The sequence below is a fragment of the Dreissena polymorpha genome, chromosome 2, assembly GCF_020536995.1.
Source record: "Dreissena polymorpha isolate Duluth1 chromosome 2, UMN_Dpol_1.0, whole genome shotgun sequence".
In the NCBI taxonomy this organism is placed as follows: Eukaryota; Metazoa; Mollusca; class Bivalvia; order Myida; family Dreissenidae; genus Dreissena; species Dreissena polymorpha.
In genome coordinates, this window is record NC_068356.1 from 209009 (window position 1) to 230967 (window position 21959).

The 21959-nt window shown below is 37.5% G+C and overlaps 1 protein-coding gene across 1 annotated transcript; it reads left to right on the top strand.

The window, feature by feature from the left end:
* Positions 1 to 1418: 1418 nt before the first annotated feature.
* Positions 1419 to 21560, top strand: LOC127865552 (uncharacterized). The gene is made up of 19 exons (XM_052405393.1): positions 1419 to 1586; positions 2026 to 2160; positions 4100 to 4200; positions 4930 to 5047; positions 5415 to 5576; positions 6256 to 6405; positions 8102 to 8242; positions 8730 to 8855; positions 9570 to 9719; positions 12117 to 14108; positions 14494 to 14634; positions 15043 to 15159; positions 16374 to 16424; positions 16590 to 16718; positions 17716 to 17897; positions 18278 to 18353; positions 19232 to 19375; positions 20728 to 20817; positions 21366 to 21560. Exons 1-19 carry the CDS (start codon positions 1541 to 1543, stop codon positions 21392 to 21394), a joined length of 4080 nt encoding a protein of 1359 aa, XP_052261353.1. The 5' UTR covers positions 1419 to 1540; the 3' UTR covers positions 21395 to 21560.
* The last annotated feature ends 399 nt before the right edge of the window (positions 21561 to 21959 follow it).

A 21959-nucleotide genomic window follows, 5' to 3' on the forward strand; every position in this document is an offset into this window, starting at 1 on the left:
AAGCTGTATCTTTTTTAACGAACTTTACTTCGAGCCTTCATACTGGCAACGGTTGTTGTTTGTTAGTGTTTTTTTTTTCGTTGCACGTTCTTGGGTTAACGCAGCGCTGATATATAAGATGTCCAATGTATATTTCAATTCTTTATGTAACATGCCCACAATGTACCTACGCCACACCGTCCATTTCGGAAGAATACCCAACAAATATGAATATGTATAGTTGATTTTTCCATGAGATTTCTACCATATGGCAATCGCCATCAGAAGACCTGTTTGTTCAGTGTTAGTCCAGAGACGACCTTCAATCATTTAGTGCCGGGTTGAGGCACCAAGTACTCATCATCACCATCATCATCATCATCATCATCATCATCATCATCATCATCATCATCATCATCATCATCATCATCATCATCATTATCATCATCATCGTCGTCGTCGTCGTTGTCGTCGTATCCGCCGTCGTCGTCATAATCATCATCATCACCACCACCATCAGCATCACCACCATCATCATCATCACCATCATCACCATCACCATTATCGTCATGAATAAATGAATTGGTGAATGAATGAATGTTGTGCCTCAAGCACCAGGACAGGCAAGTCCGGATCAGGGCCTGATACAAAATATCTTTATTGAATTAAAATGACCATTGCTGCTCATTTAATCTTGTGAACTATCTAACAAGATAAACGGTGTTGGTGTTCGTTACTGTTGGTAAACGTTAATCATTTATTTCAATTACATCAAATATTGCGGAGGCGTTTTTTAATCTGGGTAGCTCTTAGTTGCATCACACCAACATCAATTACGGGGTATTGCGCAATGTTTTCTGGTCTTATTTCTACTTGTCAGAAAAATAACAAAATATCAAACACAGAGGTATTATGTGGAAATAAAATAAAAAAAGTTAAAAATCATACAGAGTAACCGGCTAAATGTGAATCATGCTTTTTAACTGTGTTTGTCACCTACATTGATTTGAAAACAAATACTGATTTAACCATGTAAACTATCAATGGAAAACTGTTAAAGATTGTACTATCGATGTACCCAAGCATTTAATAGATCTGACAGTATATTTTATACGATTTTTGTCACCATGACACTTCATGTCCAAATGAGAGGAAAATGTCAAATAAACATGTCCCAGCATTTAAATAATATTAATAATAAAGTTTCATAAATAAACATACAATAAAAATGTGTCGATTTTGCATTACATTATTTTAATGATAATGCAACGTGTGTCTTGCCATTAAATAATCAACTGTATGCATTTTCAGCACGTCAATTGTGATAACTGTCATTGTTTTTCGTATTTTATCGAACCAAAATGTCGTTATCAAATGTGCGGACTGGTGCAAACGCTTCATATCCTAAACGGGAAATGATATCCAAATAGTTAATCGCCCGTGCGCAGGTGTGGCAAGGGTTCTTATAATCGCTTGAACCCAGAAATATTAGCTAAAAGGGTAATAAACTGTTGGGAAGTCAACATCAGGGAACAAGGAATAAACACTATCAAACCACACAATGCTTGGGAACGTTATTATTTTAAGTGTTTTTGTAAATTATGCGGGTAAGTGTATTACATAATATGTACATTGTCGCATTACGTCGATTGTACTCACAAATTCAATTTGTAATACATTATTATTGATTAACTCAATTGTTTCGAGGATATAACATGTTATAAACGTTTGGATTATTTCACTAAACGAATACAATGCAATAAAATAAGAGGACCCTGTGTGAATTCTTGAACAAACTGATACATGAATACGATTTTACATACACATATTTCCACCTTTGTGCCTTGTAACTTTGGACTTTATTTTTCAAAATTATTTGCTATACACGTTTTTATAGTTGACTGACATAATAACGGACACACTCACACGTACGGGCAAATGACCCTTCACAGTATCAATATCGATCACTATGAGCATGCTTGGCTTATGTAAGCTAATAAAAAAATATCACTTAATGCCTTGATTTTGTACCCCTACTTACTGCAGCCGCCTACACCGTCTGTCCGATGCATGTAGAGTGCATACCCGGATGTGTGAAGATTGACCAATGGGGTTGCAAGACGTGCGCCTGCGGACCAATGATGTTCCACCCAGGCGCAGGCTACAGGGGCATGCCGGGAGGTAACACTTAAGATGATGTTCTGTTCACATGCCATGTAAAATTGTTGTGCTGGACTATATAGCACAGTGGTTGGTAATTTCGCTACTTTTCTTGTCGATCCGGCCTGAGTTCCGACTCATTCGAACTCCTGCGTAATGAGCCATCGTAATGAAAATGTGGACTTGGCTCGGATACTCCGGTTTACTCGACTGCACAAGGCCACACCAAAATTGAATTTCTTTCAGCAAAAAATTGTTATAACGCTTTCATTAAAAATTCGCCAAAGTTTCGCTTTACCACGTAAGTTAGTGAAGCAAGAGTGTTACTACACACTGTGGACCTTCACATTATGGAGCATCGGGATCGATAAAATCTCACTTACTTCTAATTACACGCACATGCAGAATCTGTCAAATGCGAGATCACATTTTGTTTGTTTATATGATTCAATAAGAGTATGTTGATCATCGCACGTATTTATACACTTTAAGTTTTAAAACTTAAAGAAGTGGGGTGAAGAGGGACCCTTATAGTGAGCACGATTTAAATGAAACAATTTTATATCTAATTAAATTGCTTAAGGAATAAAACTCAACTTTGAGTGTGCCCCTTTATATGAAGAAATTTGTCAGCGCTTGTACTTAAAGGATCATATTTAGTAATGACTACCATATTATATTCTGTAAACTAGTATATTTTAGATCCTATAAATATTGTTGTTCATCGTAATACATGTGAACGTATAAAGCTTTAAACAAGCCGTCGTTCCAGATATGGAATGGGACCTTACTTTTTTGAATTGCATTCCATCCCACATCAAGGTATCAAGGTCAGTTAGCGGCAGAAAAGAATCGTTTTATCTATCGCGTTAACTGGGCGAACTTGAATTATATTTTTACCATGACTATCTTAAATGAATATATTCGGCGATATTTTTATGGTATGTCAATAATAGACTCTTACTGTTTTTAACAATTCATGATAAGTACTTGTTTTGATTAATTTAATAATTATTATTCCGTCATATTGACCAATTAATGAAGCATGAGCGCGATACTATTAATAATGGAATAAAATAACAATGTCCGACAACAACTAAAACAGGTCTGTTTGAAATACTCGAGTACACATATTTCAAATATGTACGGATGATTCGTGTGTGGCCGGTTGATATATATGTTTTCATATCATTTTCGTTCTTCGTGTGTATTACTGTTCTGTATTTATAGATATCTGATCAATAATATATTATAATGCAGAAAAAGTCACAAAATCTGGCGCAACACGCCGTTAATAATTTAAAACTAAAAATTGCGCAGAAAAAGGCATTCGCTATGTTTGTTCTCATTCTTATAACTCTTCTTTCATTATCACCAACCACACTCAAGGCCGTTTATCTGTGTTTTCTTGTTTAATTTATCATCATTTTATCTGTTTTGAAAATATGAAGATCGTATATAATGACTTTAACAGGAAAAACATGTGAAAACCCCTATCGTTCTCATTTTACATATCATTACTAATAGGAATCTGTGGTAATAAAAAGTAGCATGTTATTTATTTACGGCGGCACGAGAGAGTTAAATGTTACCCCAGCAAGACTGGTGAAAGAAAACTTGTTTGGTCTTCGTTGTTTTTATGCCCCAGGATCGAATGATCGGGGGTATATAGTTTTTTGCCTGTCTGTCTTTGTATGTGTCTGTCTGTCCTTCTGTCACTCTGTCCCAGAACTTTAAACTTGATCATAGCTTTTGAAATATTGAAGATAGCAACTTGTTATTTGGCATGCATGTGTTGCTTATGCAGCTGCACATTTTGAGTGGTGAAAGGCAGTGGTCAAGGTCATCTTTCACGGTCAAAGGTCAAATATATGGCTTCAAAGCGGCGCAGTAGGGGTATTGTGATTCTGACAAACAAATATCTTATTGTTATAGAAGATGAACGTTGTTCTTTTCATAGGCGGAATGGGAGGAGGGAGTTTCACCCCCGGAACACTGGGAGGGGGAAGTATGTTCGGATCGAACCAGGGAAGTGCGCATACCGCGGAGAAACCGATGAAAGTAATACTATATCATTTGCTCTCTCTGTTTGTAATATGAAAAAGAACTTGTATGTATCACAATTTTATTTTGCGCTAATATTACCGGATAATTTCAAAATGCTTAATTAAAGAAGTACAAATAATACGTTGGAAACTTGTGAGCCTCTTCATTCTCGGTTATCAATGGTTGATTGATAACGCTTTCTCAATTAATTGCAGGAGAATGTCTCTCGTTTAGTTGTAAAATTCTTTGGATTCAAACATATTTTTTGTATTTCAATAATTATCTTCGATTTTTGTTTACGAGCGATTCACATTTTTAATGAACTATTATCACGATTAAACGTCGCGGAAGATAAATTAACGAGTATTGCACTGAATCCTTTGTGAAAAGAACATTCCAACATTGTCGTACACATATTTCACTGATATCTTTAGACGTATTATTTTTATTTTTTTATTTCACAAAGGTCTATGCATAAATGTATACATAACTAAGTCCAAACGTCTCACAACATTACGTTTTCATTCCTCATAATATAAATCCTATGTTCAACACGGACGTTGCAATATCTATAGTATATTTCCCATTAATTATATTGACACTATGATTTTCATGAAGTCACTATTCGGGAGCGCCATGTATTCTGGCTGTATGTCCCCTCGATGACCTGCATAACGGTTCTCGCCCTCATGAGATAAGCGTGATATGCATTACATAATTAGTATACTATCCATATTTCCCTAGGATTGTACGGGCACTATGCTATGTATGATGACATGCAAGGGGCACTACTCGTTGGGTGATGTACAACAGAATGGTTGTCGCGCCTGCACCTGTCCCAAACCGCAAGAGGTCGTTACAGGTAATGACGTCAGATTTCAAATAATCTCAAGTACAGTAAATTTCGTTCTAATCGAAAGAGTAAATAAAACGACCTGTTTAAAAACACGTTTTTATATCAATGTGTGGTTTGTGGGTTTCTGTAAGATAATATTTTTAAAAATATGTAAAATTCCTTGATTAATTCTTACAAGGTTGTGTTCACATTCTTATTAGTTTATAAATACGTCAAATGTATATTTTCCACCATTCTAGACGTACAGATTTGGTAGTCATTTCATAATATCAAAATGCTACATGCAGTTACACACATTAACGTACAATAACGTGTTCTTTTTCATTTTATCACACAAACATATCGCTATCATAATACCTTTTTTCCCACCCAGTTCAAGAGGTGAAGCCAGCCCCACAGCCAGTATACCAAGAGGTGAAGCCGGTAACCCATCACGAGTGCACGGGAACCAAACTGTGCATGATGACATGTAAGGGACAGTACGTTCTCGGAGAGAAAGGAAGCGACGGATGTCAATCGTGCGCATGTATTCCAGGTGAGTGGTCTTTAGAGTAGATAAGGCACGTTTGTTTACGGTGTAATACCTCGTTTATCTCACTGTTAACGTTTGCCAGTCGTGCGCCTGTACACTAGGTGGGTAGGCAAGAAGAATTGTTGTCTTCAGAGCTGCCAATTTGAAAACTGGAATCGCCGGAATTACTTTTATTTAAGAAAATACACATAATTAAATATACATTTAAGATACATCCATATGATCCATAGGCTTGTTCAGTACAAGTCGACACATAAATTGATTTGATTAAGAAGTACCGGTATTTTAATTAAGTACATATACAGAAATTACGAGTTTGGTAATTAGCCATAATAATGTTTTTTCATTCCAAAAAGATTAAATTTAGGATTGCTCTCATTTTACCATTTATATAATTTACTTAACACTGGGACCTTCTTCAGTTCAAAGTACAAGGAGCTAATCCATCTAGCGGTCAAAGAACAAGAGCTTCATCAAAACACTGCTGAAATATAGGACATTCTTAGGATTTAAACACAGTTTTCACAATCATACAAAGCAATTTTTATATTATCAGCTGGTTGTCAAACCAGCGAATTTAACGGGACCTAAAAACTGTTTAATAATACTTTATTACAATCAACAAAAACTCTTTGAACACGTTTTAGAAAATATATTTCAAATAAAACTGTCTCAATTTCAGAACAAAAGATACAGGTGGTTCAACCAGCGCCAAAGGAAGAAGAATGCCACGAGACCACCTTGTGCATGTTGTCTTGTAAGAATGGCTACTCACTGACGCCGAAATGTAACGATGGATGCCACAATGAATGCCAAAAATGCACGTGCCTAGGTGAGTTATTCCTGTGTCCAAGTACAGAAATGCACTTGCCTGGGTGAGTAATTCCTGCGTCAATGTTCAGATATGCATGTGAGTAATCCATTGAACGATGTGCATAAATCCACGTGATATAGAGGATATTTGTTGGATTTGGTGGATTATCGATTTTAATTCACGAATGATCATAGAAAATAATATTTTCACGAGTGGCGAAACCACGAATGAAAATATATATTTTATATGATCACGAGTGAATTAAAATCGATAATCCACCGAACCCAACAAATTTTCTTTTTATTTTATGCTTTATTTCACAGTTTATATACTGTACATTGTTAAAGAGTTTAACAAAGGAATTTCGTTGGGAAAATTACGTCATTTCGTCAAAAAAATGACGTCATTTAACATAAACAGTGAAAATTATCGATAATTTTCACTGATAATTTTCATTGTTTGAAACAGTGAAATTATCAGTTTTAATTCACTGATATTTCTCTATAAACCACCGGAAAGCATAAAATAAATAGAGGATATTTGTTGGATTCGGTGGATTATCGATTTTAATTCACGAGTGATCATAGAAAATTATATTTTCACGAGTGGCGCAGCCACGAGTGAAAATATATATTTTATATGATCACGAGTGAATTAAAATCGATAATCCACCAAACCCAACAAATTTTCTTTTTATTTTATGCTTTTTTTTTTACAGTTTATATACATTGTTAAAGAGTTTAACTAAAGAATGTCGCTGGGAAAATGACGTCATTTCGTCAAAAAAATGACGTCATTTAACATAAACAGTGAAAATTATCGATAATTTTCACTGATAATTTTCATTGTTTGAAACAGTGAAATTATCAGTTTTAATTCACTAATATTTCTCTATAAACCACCGAAAAGCATGAAATAAAGGTTGGTAATATACGGCTACTATAACAGCGCAAATTGTTAACTTCTTTACTCATAGATACATGACGTCTGAGTGACATTACATTATTTTCCTAATTTTAACATAAGGAGTTGAATTATTTGTAGTGTCTTTTTTATGAGAATTTCAACGTTAACTTTAATACCCCAGTCAATAACGTTGGGTTATTTGCAATTGTCGATGGTTTTGGTAACACATCCCTTGTGTAAACATTCTTAATAAGGACAATAGGCCAAACACAGAAACGTGTTATGAGAGACTTTCCAGAATCGTAAATAACATAAAGTCGTATACAGAAACATGGTAAGTTCAATAGAAATCCTAAAATATGTGCGTTTATCAAAAAAATATGTTACATGGATCCCAGCCTCAGCACGGGCTCAAAAGAAGGATGCTTTTGTTTCTTTTAATTATGGATATTATATTTTATTATTTTCTCATAGCGTGATCCCTGTTGAACTTCGGGGATTTTTAGATAATAAATCGGCCTAGCTCAAGAGTGTTCATATAAATTATCTCCTTTACAATGTTGATATAAGACGTCATCCCACCAACAACAACAAAAAACAATGTACTTTCAGCGGTGTCAAGTGACCATTTCTAGACTGTCGCCCTTCCTAAGGCTGGTATAGAACGTTATAACTGAGCAAACACGCACACCTTCTCGGAAAAGCCGGTCTATTTCCAGATTGTTCATATTAACTGTGTCTCCTTTCCAAAATTGATACCATACGTTATCTCAGCGAAACCAACCAAACTTCGTCTGTGTCTATTTAGAGCCGGTGGTTCATGTCATCCAGCAAGTCGAACAGAAGAAGGAGTGCCCCAAGACCCTGGAGTGCATGCTTACCTGTAAGGACGGGTACCATCTGGGATCCAACGGAGCCGACGGATGTCCGACATGCAGCTGTCTCGCGCGTGAGTTGTTCTACTTACTTTTTTAACGAGTTTTCTTTGTACGTTCATATTGCCGGTATTCAACGATTATGTGCCAAACAATGTAACCTTCCATCCACGAATACATCAATGATTTACAACAGTTTTGTAAGTTTATGATCACATAAAGCGTTTTTACCGGTATTTAATATCGATTTTTTGTATCCACAAAAGTGTGGAGTAGAAAAGTAAACAGTGTTTCTTGTAAATATGATTTTTTAAATTTGTAACGTAAAACATATAAATTGTTTCCGTGAACAAGAATAATATCATCAACACTCATTGAAACTAAAAAATCAACGATTCCATACTTAAGACTTTAACACAAGTGCCAAAGGTTTTCCACATATATATCATTCACAAATTTCAGACCGTTGTTTAAAACCCCCAGGTTTATCCCAGAAGCATATCAAGATATATACTCTGCATTTTGCCATTATGCATATACGCATATCTATATTTTTATCAGCACAACGTGTGATCCAGGTCTTTGAGGTTAAATGTGCCCAGGCCCTCTCCTGTCCGAGGGGATGCTCAGTGGGCTACAAATGCAACACCGATGGATGCCCCACGTGCGAGTGCATCGAACCACACGGTACTGAATAACAACAGCGGCCTTATTAATTTGCATTAGAGTAAGAAATACGGTGCGTTGTAATATAAAAAGGCATTTAAAAAAAAATATGTGACTGTCTCGAACCGTATATTATTTACGAACTAGAAGCGTTTTACATAGACGATATAAATAATGCACATATTGAAGGAAACCACTCTAAATAATAAAAAAATGAATACTGACACATATTTACCACCGTAAACAAATAAAAACGCTGAACTGAATAATATCGAAATTTTTTACACTAATGACATATTCAGATATCGCAACAAAAAACACCATTCGTACACAGTTTGTCAATATAATATACAAGTACATATGCTTACCCTAATTTCTAAATCTGCCACCATTTTCAATCAATATTTTTTTTTGTGCATTCAGCTCATAATTATCCCCCGCAATAGGCGGAGGGATATTGTTTTGGCGATGTGCGTCCGTCCGTCCGTCTTTCCGTCCGTCCGGAGCCATATCTTGGAAGTTCTTTGGCGGATTTCATTGAAACTTGGTATGAGTATATATATGGATAAGAGGATGATGCACGCCAAATGGCACTGTACACCATCTATTAATTACGGAGTGACGGCACTTTGTATCTTACAAAAATGCTTTTTTGAGTGTCAAATATAACACTTTTGTATCCAGCAGCATATTGGCGGGGGATATCAATTCAACGAATTTGCTTGTTTATTTCAGTGATCGGCGTAATGACCGTAAAGGAAATATACACTGAGCAGAAGCTTACGTGTAACTCCGCTCTCTCGTGCCCGAAATCGTGTTCACTGGGCTACAAGTGCGGCACCGACGGTTGTCCCATATGCGAATGTTGCATTGAAGTACACACAGGTAACATGTAACATTCAGCATACCGGCATTGTGTCAACGGGTGTCGCTTCTCAACTAACCTGTGTGCTTGTGCGCGTATGATGGCACGTTCTATACTAATTGTTTGCTAATTTATGTTTTGTTCTGTGAAAATTGGGCAAAACGCATGTGCGTAAAGTGTCGACCCAGATTAGCTTGTGCAGTCCGCAAAGGCTTATCAGGGACGACACTTTTTTAGCTTTAATGGTATTTTTCGTTTAAAGGAAGTCCCTTTTTACCGAAAATCTCGTTAAAGCGGAAAGTGTCGTCCCCGATTTGCCTGTGCGGAATGCACAGGCTAAACTGGGACGACACTTTGCGCACATGTATTGTGCACAAGACGCGCTCTCACCGAACATTTGCAGGGTAACCATAATGCAGCGAGGGCTTAGCTATGATGATACACTCGTTATGTTTATCATTTAAATGATTTTTAAATTGCTTATCTCACGGAATTGATGCATCGACAAACGATTTCAACTAAAATGTATCGGCATGTATACGAATTCGGAAGTGGCAGTAGAAACTAGATAACAACGCAAGTAAACGAATTGTATTGCACATACTTTTATTAGCCCACTGTTCCTTAAGTTTTAGATTAATACAATGTTAACATATGGTTAAACATTCCTTTTTTATAAAATTGCATGAACTAGTTTTGAGATATTTTCATGTTTTATAGGGACTTACTATATCGATTAGTAAGCGCACGTACCCAAAATATCGGGTGTATGCTAACGAATATGCATAGGGATCGAATTAGACGTTACAAATCTTAGAATAACACATCTTAGAGAAGATAGAAAAATAAAGAAGGTAATGTCCTTAACGCTAGATTAAATAAAAGGACAGTAACATCTTTTTTTATCGCCCTGGTCACACGGAAAGTCAACTGACACGTTTAATCATGTATATAAATATTTTGTAGTATATCGTCTCTTGAAAGACAAAAGGTACAACGATAAATAAAACCGATAAACCATTCTAACTTTCATAGGACAGTTTGTTCTTTTTATACAGTACTGCGTTTTCTGAAGCTATTATAGAACATGTAATTAAACAATAATAATATTGAGCAAAGAAAACTGAAAAAACAAGATAAATATGTTTATTAAATAGTTCTACATATGTTGTTTTTGTAACTATGAAACGAAACCTTAATTATAAAGATTAGTCCGTGAAAAAGCTTTTTTAAGGACAGGTACACAGTGAACAAGAATAAAAAAGTAATAATCCCTATTTTTATTGTTTTGCCTTATATTAAACAAAAACAACGTCATTATTGAATATTTGTAAATTGGTTTGTGAGCTTGTGTTTGTTAAAAGGCCCTTGATCTTAATGCATGTTATTTGTGGCTTTGGTGTGTTCTGTATGACCTCTGCTTATTTATAATACTAAAAGGAAGTATATTGCAGTGTTATGAGCGTATTAGGCGTTGATTATGGATCTGTTTAACGTGTGTATATGCCTGACCAATAAATAGTGCGTTATATTCTAAGTAATTTCGAAAAGAAAGGAGACAAATAACAATTCCGTAATATGGACGTGTCTTAGTAAATAACGTATACCATATTTAAAATACGAAACAATTATTAAAGAAACAATTGAGTTACGCATCAAGATATATCATTATGTTTTTGACCTTTTATGTTGTTTAATTTAATTGTCAACTATAACCTAAACGTGTCATACAATGTTTATTAAGACAGGAACAAAACTGTAAGTTTCAGTATGATAAAGAATTTGGTTATTACGTTCTATCCAAAATACTGTATACCATGTACTTGTTTAAATGTTGCATGTGGTTATCGGACTTTTTATGTGACAATATCAGTAAAAATAATGTATATTTACCCATATGTTTAGAATTTAACGTCCTTTCATCTTCCTTTCATCACCATAATGTAATACGTGCGTTCAGTAAAGGCGAACGTTCAAGAATGTTGGCTGCAGTTCGCGAATTAAACGGGCGGTTCGTGATCTATAGCAAAACGCGATCGGAAGGTATTTCCAAAACGTTAAAGGCCAATATTTCGACCGGGTATGTTGTTGCAGAAAGAAATTACGGAAAATATATAGATGTAGTTTTACCTGTGTAAACATTGTTCAAAATTGTTGTTAACGGTCAGCACTCTAATATTTGCATAGAATCGCAAAATTATACATTATTTTTTTATAAAATGTGTCATTGTCTATTTAAATTATATCGGGCCGTCATCTTTAAACGTTCGCGGAGATCTGAACATAAGGCTCAATATGAAACGAACAGTTGCTGATGAATGTTCTTTGAAACTGAACGCACTACACATCGAGCAAATCATACCATTCAAATACGGTGTACGGAATGTCGTTTTATCGTCTTCGTTTGTGAATCGAAGCGACCGAGTGCACCGATGGATGCGACGGACATAATTCCGGTACACAAAGTTCGGGAAGTAATTTTCTCACACCGGGGGCTGGTAGCAGTTCTTCGGGCGGATCTGGAATGGGACTTGGGCTTCCCGGTGGGAACAGCGCAGGCGTCAATGGTGGTTCCGGGTTTGGTAGTTCGAGTGGACATGGCACAGGATCCAGTGGCGGAATGGGTTTCACATCAACAACAGGATCTGGCAGCAACGGTGGTTCAGTGTCTGGTTCTGGTCCTTTCACTGCGACAATGGGAGGAGGTGCGTCGACCGGAAACAGCGTGGGACAGAATCCCGGAACCGGCTTCGCTCCGACTGTTGACTCGTGCGGACCATTTGGGTGTTTACCAGGAAACAATAACACCGACAGTACGATGGGCGGCCTTGGAGGAAGCATTACGCAAACTGACGGAAGCGCGAACGGAAATGCTTCTCCGAATGGAAACTTAAATAACGCACACCAAACAGACACTGGTAACGGTTTATCCCAGCATGGTAGCTTCCCAGATGTTCAGTCAGGTTCAAACCCGTACGGAAACGGCAATGTAGATAATGGTTCTGGTTTGGGTTCGGGTTCAATTCACCAGGTCGACGGCGGGGGCGCGGGGTCTGTTTCACAATTCGGTAATTTTAACAATATTGACCAAACCTTTGGATCAGGAAGTGGTTCCGCTGTTTCTCCTTTCCAACCCGGATCTGCAACAGGCAGTGGCTCAATGGCAAGTGGGGGAGGATCGGGCTCAGGGGCCGGAATGGCGTCACCGTTTAACCCCGGATCAGCTACTGGTGGGACTGGTAGCGAAAGTGGCGGTCCTTTTAAACCCGTTTCAGGGGGTCCAGCTGGCAACGGCGCTGGAATGGCAAGTGGAAGTTCCGGTAATGGATCCCCAGGTCAAGGAACCGGAAGTGGTCCTTTTAATCAACTCGCGAACGGTGGTTCCGGTGGCAATGGTGGTCCCTATTCCTCAAGTCTGGGATCGAACTGGCAAAGCGGCTCAGCGAACGGAAAGGGATGGGCGAATGGTGGCACTGACGGACCGTTTTCAAATGGACAAGGCAGTGGCACATCGTCAGGTCAGTTTCATAATATGAACGGATCCGGTAACGGAACGCCGTTGAACGGAGGTCACACCGCAGGATCAGGAGCCATGGGTACCGGAAATGGAGCTATAGGGAGTGGCGCGAATTACGGATCGGGCGGACAGACAGGTGCGAATCTAGCAGGTGGGTCATCTAGCGGTCAGTTTGGACAAGCTCCTGGCACTGGCGGAACTGGACCTTTTGCAATGACTTCCGGTAACGGCGGACAAGCGAACAACAACAGCGGGCTTCCCATGAGTCCTTATTCAGTAGCGGCGGGCGGAAACGCAAACGGTGGACCCTTTGCAGGAGCTATGAATGGCGGGAGCGGCTCTAGTGGATCGGGACCCTACAGCGGCGCTGGTTCAAGTGGAAACGGCGCACAAGCTGGGGGCAGCGGTAGCGGAAGCGGTGGTAACAATCCATTCGGAACATTTGGTGGAAATCCTTATGGGAGTGGGTTCGACAACAGCTATGGTGCGGGACCAGGACATCTCACGGACGGTTCCGGTGGGAACATCGAGCAGAACGTAGGAGGTTACGGTACTGGCCCCTATGTAATGGGTAACTCCGGGTCCGTGATGGGCGGGATGGGGAACGCACAAAGCGGAAGTGGTACCGGTCCATTCTCTTCCTCAGCGGGGGCGGCTAACGGAGGCTCGAAGGGAGGTACGGGTAATGGGTCACCCACCACCGGATCCGGAACAACTTCCGAATTGACGGGTGCAGAAATGATCGCCATTATTAAGGAATGTCCGGTTGCGCTAAAGTGCATGGAAAGCTGTACCAGCGGCTACAATCTTCACTGGTCCGAAACGCAGGGATGTCCTATCTGCGTATGCGCAAGCGGAAGCGGAAGCGTCCCCTCATACATAGTGCAAGAAGGTACATTTGATCGACCTTTAATAATTATTATTTTTAAATAATAAAGCCGTTTGATGTTATGTTATTTACAGTTAAATCATTTAAAAACAATTTAAACATGGATTCATAACGAACATAACCCATGTCGACCTGTAAGAAAAGAGTTTTGGAAAAAGCGTGCGTAAAATGTTTTGTAAGCAACACCTTAAAGATTTTCATTTAAATTATAATGTCTGCATACCTTTATCAACAAACATATAATGGTGTTGTCTTTTAACGTGTGGCCCAAAACAAATACATTAAACAATAATATTCTCCGTATTATGAACTACTACAAAACTATTCATATGTACAACCGAAATAAATTTTAAAAAATATAAACGTCTCACTTCTTTATTTTTATCAGATACACGCAGATCGATAAATATTCTTCCGCTCAAACCTAAACATTGCGTGACGTTCTTCAATTGCTCCTCCCAATGCATGCAAGGGTTCGCCACCGACCGCAACGGATGTCCCAGTTGCACATGCGTCGGGCAGCCGGAAGGTAAATCATGATAACTGTCCTTGATTTTTTAAACTTATGTTAATGCAGTATTTATATAAAATTTTATACTACAATTAAGAGTCTTTAGAAATTATGTTAATGCCTTAAACTATTCAAATATCCATTTAATAAATATTCTTTTATTTTCTGGCATTGAAACAATCCATGTGCTCTATTAAAGTGCTTATTCAATTTATGTAGCCTAATACGCATGTACGTCGACATTGGTAAAATAATAATGAAAGTTTATTACATGCTTCATGGTCGCGAGGTTCCATACAATTTCCCATGATTTAAATTGGACAAAAACATTCTCATAATTTAATGAAACATCTATATCTAATTAATTCAACCAAATACATTTGTTATCAGTGCGATGGTAAAGTTCAGTTTATGTCTCTCTTTCAGCACCGCTTTCGAAACAACAACCGCTCTATTGCGCTGGCAATTTTGACTGTCCGCTTACTTGTAGACATGCTTACAAGTGCGGACAAGATGGCTGCCCGACCTGTGAATGTATTTCCGGTGCGTGTCATCCCATCATGCACCGCTTCTATAGGGATGTATTGTATAATTCAAACACGAATGAAATGCTATGTCGTCGGAATCGTTCAGAATAGCCGGATAAAGACATCCGTTGTTCGCTCATATATTTCATCACTATTGTGACAATCGTAGGCATAATTAACAGAATAGACTGACGCATGAACTTTTCTTTGAAGGTATCATCACAAATGTCATGCACTATATCATTCGCGTCATAAACTCGATTTGCTGAATCATGTACCTCGTATTTAAATACACAATTATTTTACTTTTTTGGTTTTGGGAATTTTAAAAGTGAACTTAACATTACAGGTGTTTATCATAAATGATCACGAAGAATGAGAACGAATAGTCTTCGTCTGAACTTCAATATCGCACAATAAATTAGTGCAGAATCAACGGGGTTTTCAGGGATTTACACACGGGCTGGACAGAATTTAAACACACCGTTAAAAACTTTATTTTTGCAAATATCTAAAGTTATAAAAATACATTTGCAAAACTCTTTAGTGTTTAATTCAAGACATTTTTTTCTTGCAGTTTGTGCCGATATCTTAAGGAATATGAATAAATCCTTGAATACGTCTGAAATCGGTTATAAAATGTTCATGTTGCGTGAAATAAAATCATGCCGTATACATGGAATATTTAAACAAGAGCAAAGGCGTATTAAATTATGAGTAATTCTGATGTATTTCACATTGCCATAAGCAGCATAAAATCTGTCTTTGATGCACTATTGAAATTCTTAAGAAAAATTGTTTTAAAACGTTATTTGGAATAAAGCAGCACTTACCGGTGTGTTTACATCCATTAACGTTTTATTGGGCACCCAGCACATTCACGTGATCCTGCACCCTGAATGAGAAAGTTTTAATTTTTCACTTTTGAACAGTATGAAGACGTGCTTGAGTGTAGTGTTAAAGACACGTGGTTCTGAAGATTTACGCATGCATGCAGTTGATGACGTCATAAAACTGTGTGTGGTGCTTATTGCATTATCAATCCGTTAAAGAGTGACATGCCCATACAAATCCTCTTTTCTATGTTATGGTATTATTTTGACTGTTATACAACCTTATTTTATGTAGATATTTAGAAAAAAATAATAATTAGATGTTTACAGTAGCCAATTTAGAAAATCGATGCTTAACATATTGTTTAAAAACAATCCCATACTTCATATTTTTCAGTAACAAACGTGAAGCCACAAGTTCAGGTGACTGCGCCACAACCCAGCACAGGTAGCCGCACTACTTTAATTACAAAGTGAAAATTATCCAGTCTACAATTGTATAATAATATTTTTTATAAATAGTATGTGTTACTATTATCATTATTAGCCTGAAGAAGACGATTTAATTTAAGATTGTGTTTTGGTTGTTATACTTCACGTGTTACTTTTCCAGGCGTAAGCACACTTATCAGTAAGTGCTCAGGCACCGTCAAATGCATGTCCGAATGCGCGCACGGATACACGCTTGGGACGGAAGGACATGACGGATGCCCACAATGCACCTGCATCAATACCCAGACAAGTTAGTATTGATGAAAGCAATGAAGAAACATTTCGTTTCTTTTTTTATTTATCAGACAGGAACACGAACTGGCTGTAGTACAAGTGATCTTCTGATGACTTAAATAAAGTTTGATATAGGAAAAGAAGACACCCCGCTTATGATTCGATTCATAAGCATCTGATATCTGAACCGTTGTTTTTAGCGGATAAACAGCCCCTTAGTGTTTCATCGGGCTTTATGCAAAATTGTGTGATGCTCACTGAGGGTAAACAACGGTGACCTTATAATATATGGTGATATTATTATGTTTTTATCTGGACATTATTAGTCTATGTTAATCGCTAATCAAACATAAGAAGTGTCATTCTAACATTAAAAGTGTAATTATCACTTTGTTTTACAGTTATCCTAGCTTGAAATTACTATTAAATGCTTTTGGCGAATACAATAATCAGATAGGGTTATCCCGTAAATTCCGCTCACTTTCTTGGTCATAAAATTACAGCTCCCGCTAAGAAATGTCGCATCGAGTAAAGTCGAGATAAAGAGCGAATTCAAACACGTAATAAACGCTTTACCACTTTCTTTCTGATATGGCTGGATAATGAGCGACATTTAAACAATGAATAAAACTAATAAAGGGTATATGTCTCGGCATGTATGTCGCCATCTTGTATGTCACGTTTTTACACCTCTGATGATGTCGTGAAACTTTAATGACATTAAACGACGTATAGTAACCAGCGTCAAGTGACGTCATCGTAAATTTATATCAACACCGTTTTGATTTAAATTCCTGCGAATAAAAAATAAACTTTTTCAAACAACTTAACTGGCATGATAACTACGATGTCCGTCCATCGAGGTCCTGAGATCGATGCTTGCTCTGTGAACGTTCTCGGGATTTCTTCTTATACATCAACAACTGTCTATAACAACACTTAACGTCTTTGTCGTGCAAATTATGCAATTGCGCTAATCAAAAAATATGCTTTAACTTATGTTTATTCCAAAGGCGTCTGCCATGACGTATGCGAAAAGAAACCGGAAGTAGCTGTGCACGCGTGTGACGTTACGGTCCAGTGTATGGCGAGCTGCACTAACGGGTACGTGCTTATGGATGCCGGCAGTGACGGCTGTCCTCGCTGCGCCTGCAAGCAGCCGTCGTGCACTTCCGGCTGTGAAGAGACGACACACGTAAGTATCGATACCATGGGAAACGATATTATTAGATGCATGCAAAACTATAAATGAAACTATAAGCTACACTATGATGCGATATAAATAGATACGGAATAATATGCTTCATTTTATGAATAACATTTAACATTATAAGAATACTTTTAAATCCGGTCAAAAATGACACGTTCGTGCAGAATACGAAATCATGAAATTTAACACTCGTTACATTTTTATACGATACTGAACTTATGCAAAACAAACACTGCGAAATATAATTACGAATGATTACGCATAAAGGTTATCGCATTCGTAGTGTCAAAATCATTGGCATTGAAGTACTTTCCGTGTCTAAACAGCCTGACCTAAAGCGATGCCGTTATATGTTTTGCTTATAGGTGATTCAGCTGAAGACATCAGAATGCGGATCGAGCTGCGAATCTTCCTGTACCGGCGAGTGTGGATCCACGTCTGGTATGACTTGCGCGTTAAATAACTTTGTTTCCTCTTTCAGTATGACGAGTGTGTAATATGATTTCAAGATAACTGTAATGCTGGTACAGTCTCTTTATATGATGTTCGTCTCTTCCACCTCATCATCATCATGGGACCGTGGTGTAGTGGTAGTACTCTGGTCTAGAAATCGGAAGGTCTCTGGTTCGGGGTTCGAATCTCGCTCAGACCATGTCATTTTCCTGAGCAAAATAAATCGCGTACGCCCCTCTCTTCCCAGAAGTATAAATGGGTACGTGTGAAGATCATAAGAAAAGGGCCACGGCTTTATACTGCGACGAATGTAAACGGACGGTTTATATCCCAGTGATCGGTGGGAGGGGTACATGGCTAATTGCGTTGAATCATAATCAGACTATAAACCCATAACGTTTTGTCTTGATAATAAAAAATGTAAAACTAAACCCTCTAAAAATTTCTCTTTCTCAAAATAACTCCGTTTTGTCAGAATATACTTCAACATCTTCAAAAATGACAATGCTTTCAAGTTTACCGTAATAAAATGATATCCATTGCATAACTGTATTATTAAATGTAACTTATTTGGATGTTTGCGATACACTAAATTTGTATATAACTATCATTACGTTGATATCACCAGGTGCTTGAAAAAAATGTTTTTTTGCTTATGATGTTATATTTTGATAAAAAAGAAAAGACATCAGTTACTTAGTAATCGTTAAAATCTGTTTTGTTCATCATTTACGACAGCAAACATGTTGAACTATTCCTGTCACCTGACAACTTTCCTCTCGTTCTTGCACGCTGCCAAGAATTTATCAGACTCAATGTAAGATTAACATTCATAAACAGTGTTTTAACTTTAAAAACTGTTTAAGGTGGTACAGTGCAAATCGTTTCCGGCGGAAGTAGCGGCGGAGTCTCAAGCGGAGGCGGGGCGGCGATGACTGGTGGTGGAAGTAGCGGCGGTGCTGCCGGTGGAGCGGTTGGAGGCGGAAGTGGTCGTATGGGCGGCGCTTCAGGTTCGATCATTTAAGAAACGTATTTTTCTAATACACAATATAACTTACGAGGGTTAACAAGATGTATCATTTGGACACAAACACATGGATTGTCGCTCAATCTAGTCTAGTTCGTATCTTGCAGTAAAATTATAATAAGTATATTAACACAATAAAATGTTTTTAGATTACGATTTTCATAGCCGAAAAGGGAGATAACTGTTGTTTTTTGCATATTTGGTAAACCATTTTAATTAAGGCGGTATTTACTTTGCCCCCCCCCCCGCACCCACCAACCCTAACCCAAATCTCCTTATTAATATAATTACCGAAAAATGAGATAATAATACATTATTTATTTCCATTCGGGATCGAAAGTGCTCCCCTACCCCTCAAACAAATTTCATGTATATGATGACCGACGAGGAATATACTGATATACAACATTTCTATGGGAGGTGAATGTGCGCCACTTTGCTTGAAGCGCAACCAATTTGTAATAAAAACATTTCTCAAGTGAGATAATCTTAAAAAATACATTTCTAGGCGGGAAGGATTGTGCAACCCTTGCCCGCAATACCATTCCTATTAAATCAATGTCATTACCGCCAAGGCGGGCACTAGTTTATGAACCATTTCCAGGTGGTTCATAATTTTCCAACCATATCTCATCGATATACTTACTTACCGATATAGGGGGTTTTTGCGTATGAGCCATCTCATGGCAGAATTGACTGCAACCAAACCTCAGCATTGTCCCGTCATGTTGCATCTATATCTATACCGTCAAGGGAGATAATTATATATTAACCATTTCCAGGCGTGTTTTCAGTGCTTCTCTATCCCTTAACTATCCAACTGTTTGCGTTAATACCATTACCATGTAGATTACATATACATCTGCATAAACCATTTCCAGACTGGATGAACTGTGTCGATCTTCTGTCGAAGTTTCATCCCAAGTGTATGAATATCCACACCGATTAGGGAGACAATTGTATATGAACTATTTCCAGGTGGGATAGGGTGCGCCAACACTCTACCCACGAACTCCGATCCCTATTGTTTTTATATCATTAAGGCAACAAGGAAAATGGTTTGTAAGCGAACGGTGATTCCCATTACATCAATATTATAACCGACAGAAAAAATGATTGTTTATGAATTGTACATTATCCCTTGCGGGATCCACTGTGCTCCCACCCTGACCCAAACATCCCCTATTTCACGAATACTATTACCCACAAAAGAATTTATTTTATGTGAACCATTTCAAGACGGGGTGAACTATATATCCTGCAACCAAACTACCTGCTCAATCGCATCAATATCAATACAGTCAAGTGAGATAATTGTATATAAACCATTTCCAGGCGGCCAGGATTGTGCGCCTCTACCCCCGAATTGCCACCCTTATTGTATCAAGTACGATGTGGCCCATTGCAGAATATGCGAATGCCAAAGTAGGCGCACTGTTTTTTGTATATTTAAGAAAAAAAATTTTCGCTGGTGTTTCACAACGGTATGTTTGTGATACGCCCATCTGAAATTCTGGAAGTATCGTTTATATTAAACCATGTCTTGTGTGTTTTTTTCTAAAACAATGTATATCTATTAGGTCTATATCTATATCTTGCTCAATATATACAATATAATACGATTTTATTAATATGTCTTTCTTTAAAATGAGTATTTTTTGTGGACCTATTGTGTTCATAATTCCCTGTTTACATGTTTCGTTCGTTCATTTTCTAACAAAACTCTTGCGTTATCGTTAGTTACACTCGCTGTCATGTTTATATACCGCCGGTAGTCATGTAATTTAAACACAACTGTTTGCGTTCACGTATTAACTAATCATTTACGACAATCTTGTATGTATCATATGAAACAGGGGCTTTATACACGCTGGACTGTCTTTTCTCAATAAAAAGTACAATTCAATAACTTCTGCAAAGTCTTTTTTACATGCGGTTTACATACAACTTTGTTTATACCTACATTGTTTTAGGTACCGGTACGGGCGCATACGGTGGTTAGCAGAGATTAATATTACCAAGGGAGAAAACCTGTCTCTCATTGACCAGTGGAATGTGATGTGAACATGAACTTGAATACTATTTCTCTACTCTATACATGCGGCTTATCATACTGATTATTCTTATTATGAATGTAATAAATTATTTCAATAAACAAATGACATACACTTCAGGTCTTTGCTTTGTTTTTCGAATAAAAGGTTCGCAAATGTGTGGTATGGAAAAGGCCGTCAGATTGAAACAGTATCTTATATGCGGTCGAAATTGCGAATAAACGGTCGTAACATCTTTTGTAAATCGAGTGCACGTTATTGTTTTGAATTGTACGGAATTATACAAGATTTCATATCACGTCTTTTTACCAGTAAAAGTAGAATGAGTTTATCTATTTTAGGAAACACATGTTCACTGTATTGAGGCACTTGTTGAAATCTTCGGCATACTTGTTTTTTAATGTCAAATGTTTTATTTTTATATCAAAGTAATACACATAGTTAAGGATAAGATACGCGATAATCATTTACAAGTCGTAAATTATTTACAATCGGTGCAATTTGGTATATCAA

Bases quoted from the DNA above. Each gene is read 5' to 3' on its own strand.
- LOC127865552 (XM_052405393.1), top strand. From the start codon at position 1,541: ATGCTTGGGAACGTTATTATTTTAAGTGTTTTTGTAAATTATGCGG. The intron at 1,587-2,025 runs GTAAGTGTATTA...TACTTACTGCAG, and splicing joins TGTTTTTGTAAATTATGCGG to CCGCCTACACCGTCTGTCCG. The intron at 14,109-14,493 runs GTACATTTGATC...TATTTTTATCAG, and splicing joins CTCATACATAGTGCAAGAAG to ATACACGCAGATCGATAAAT.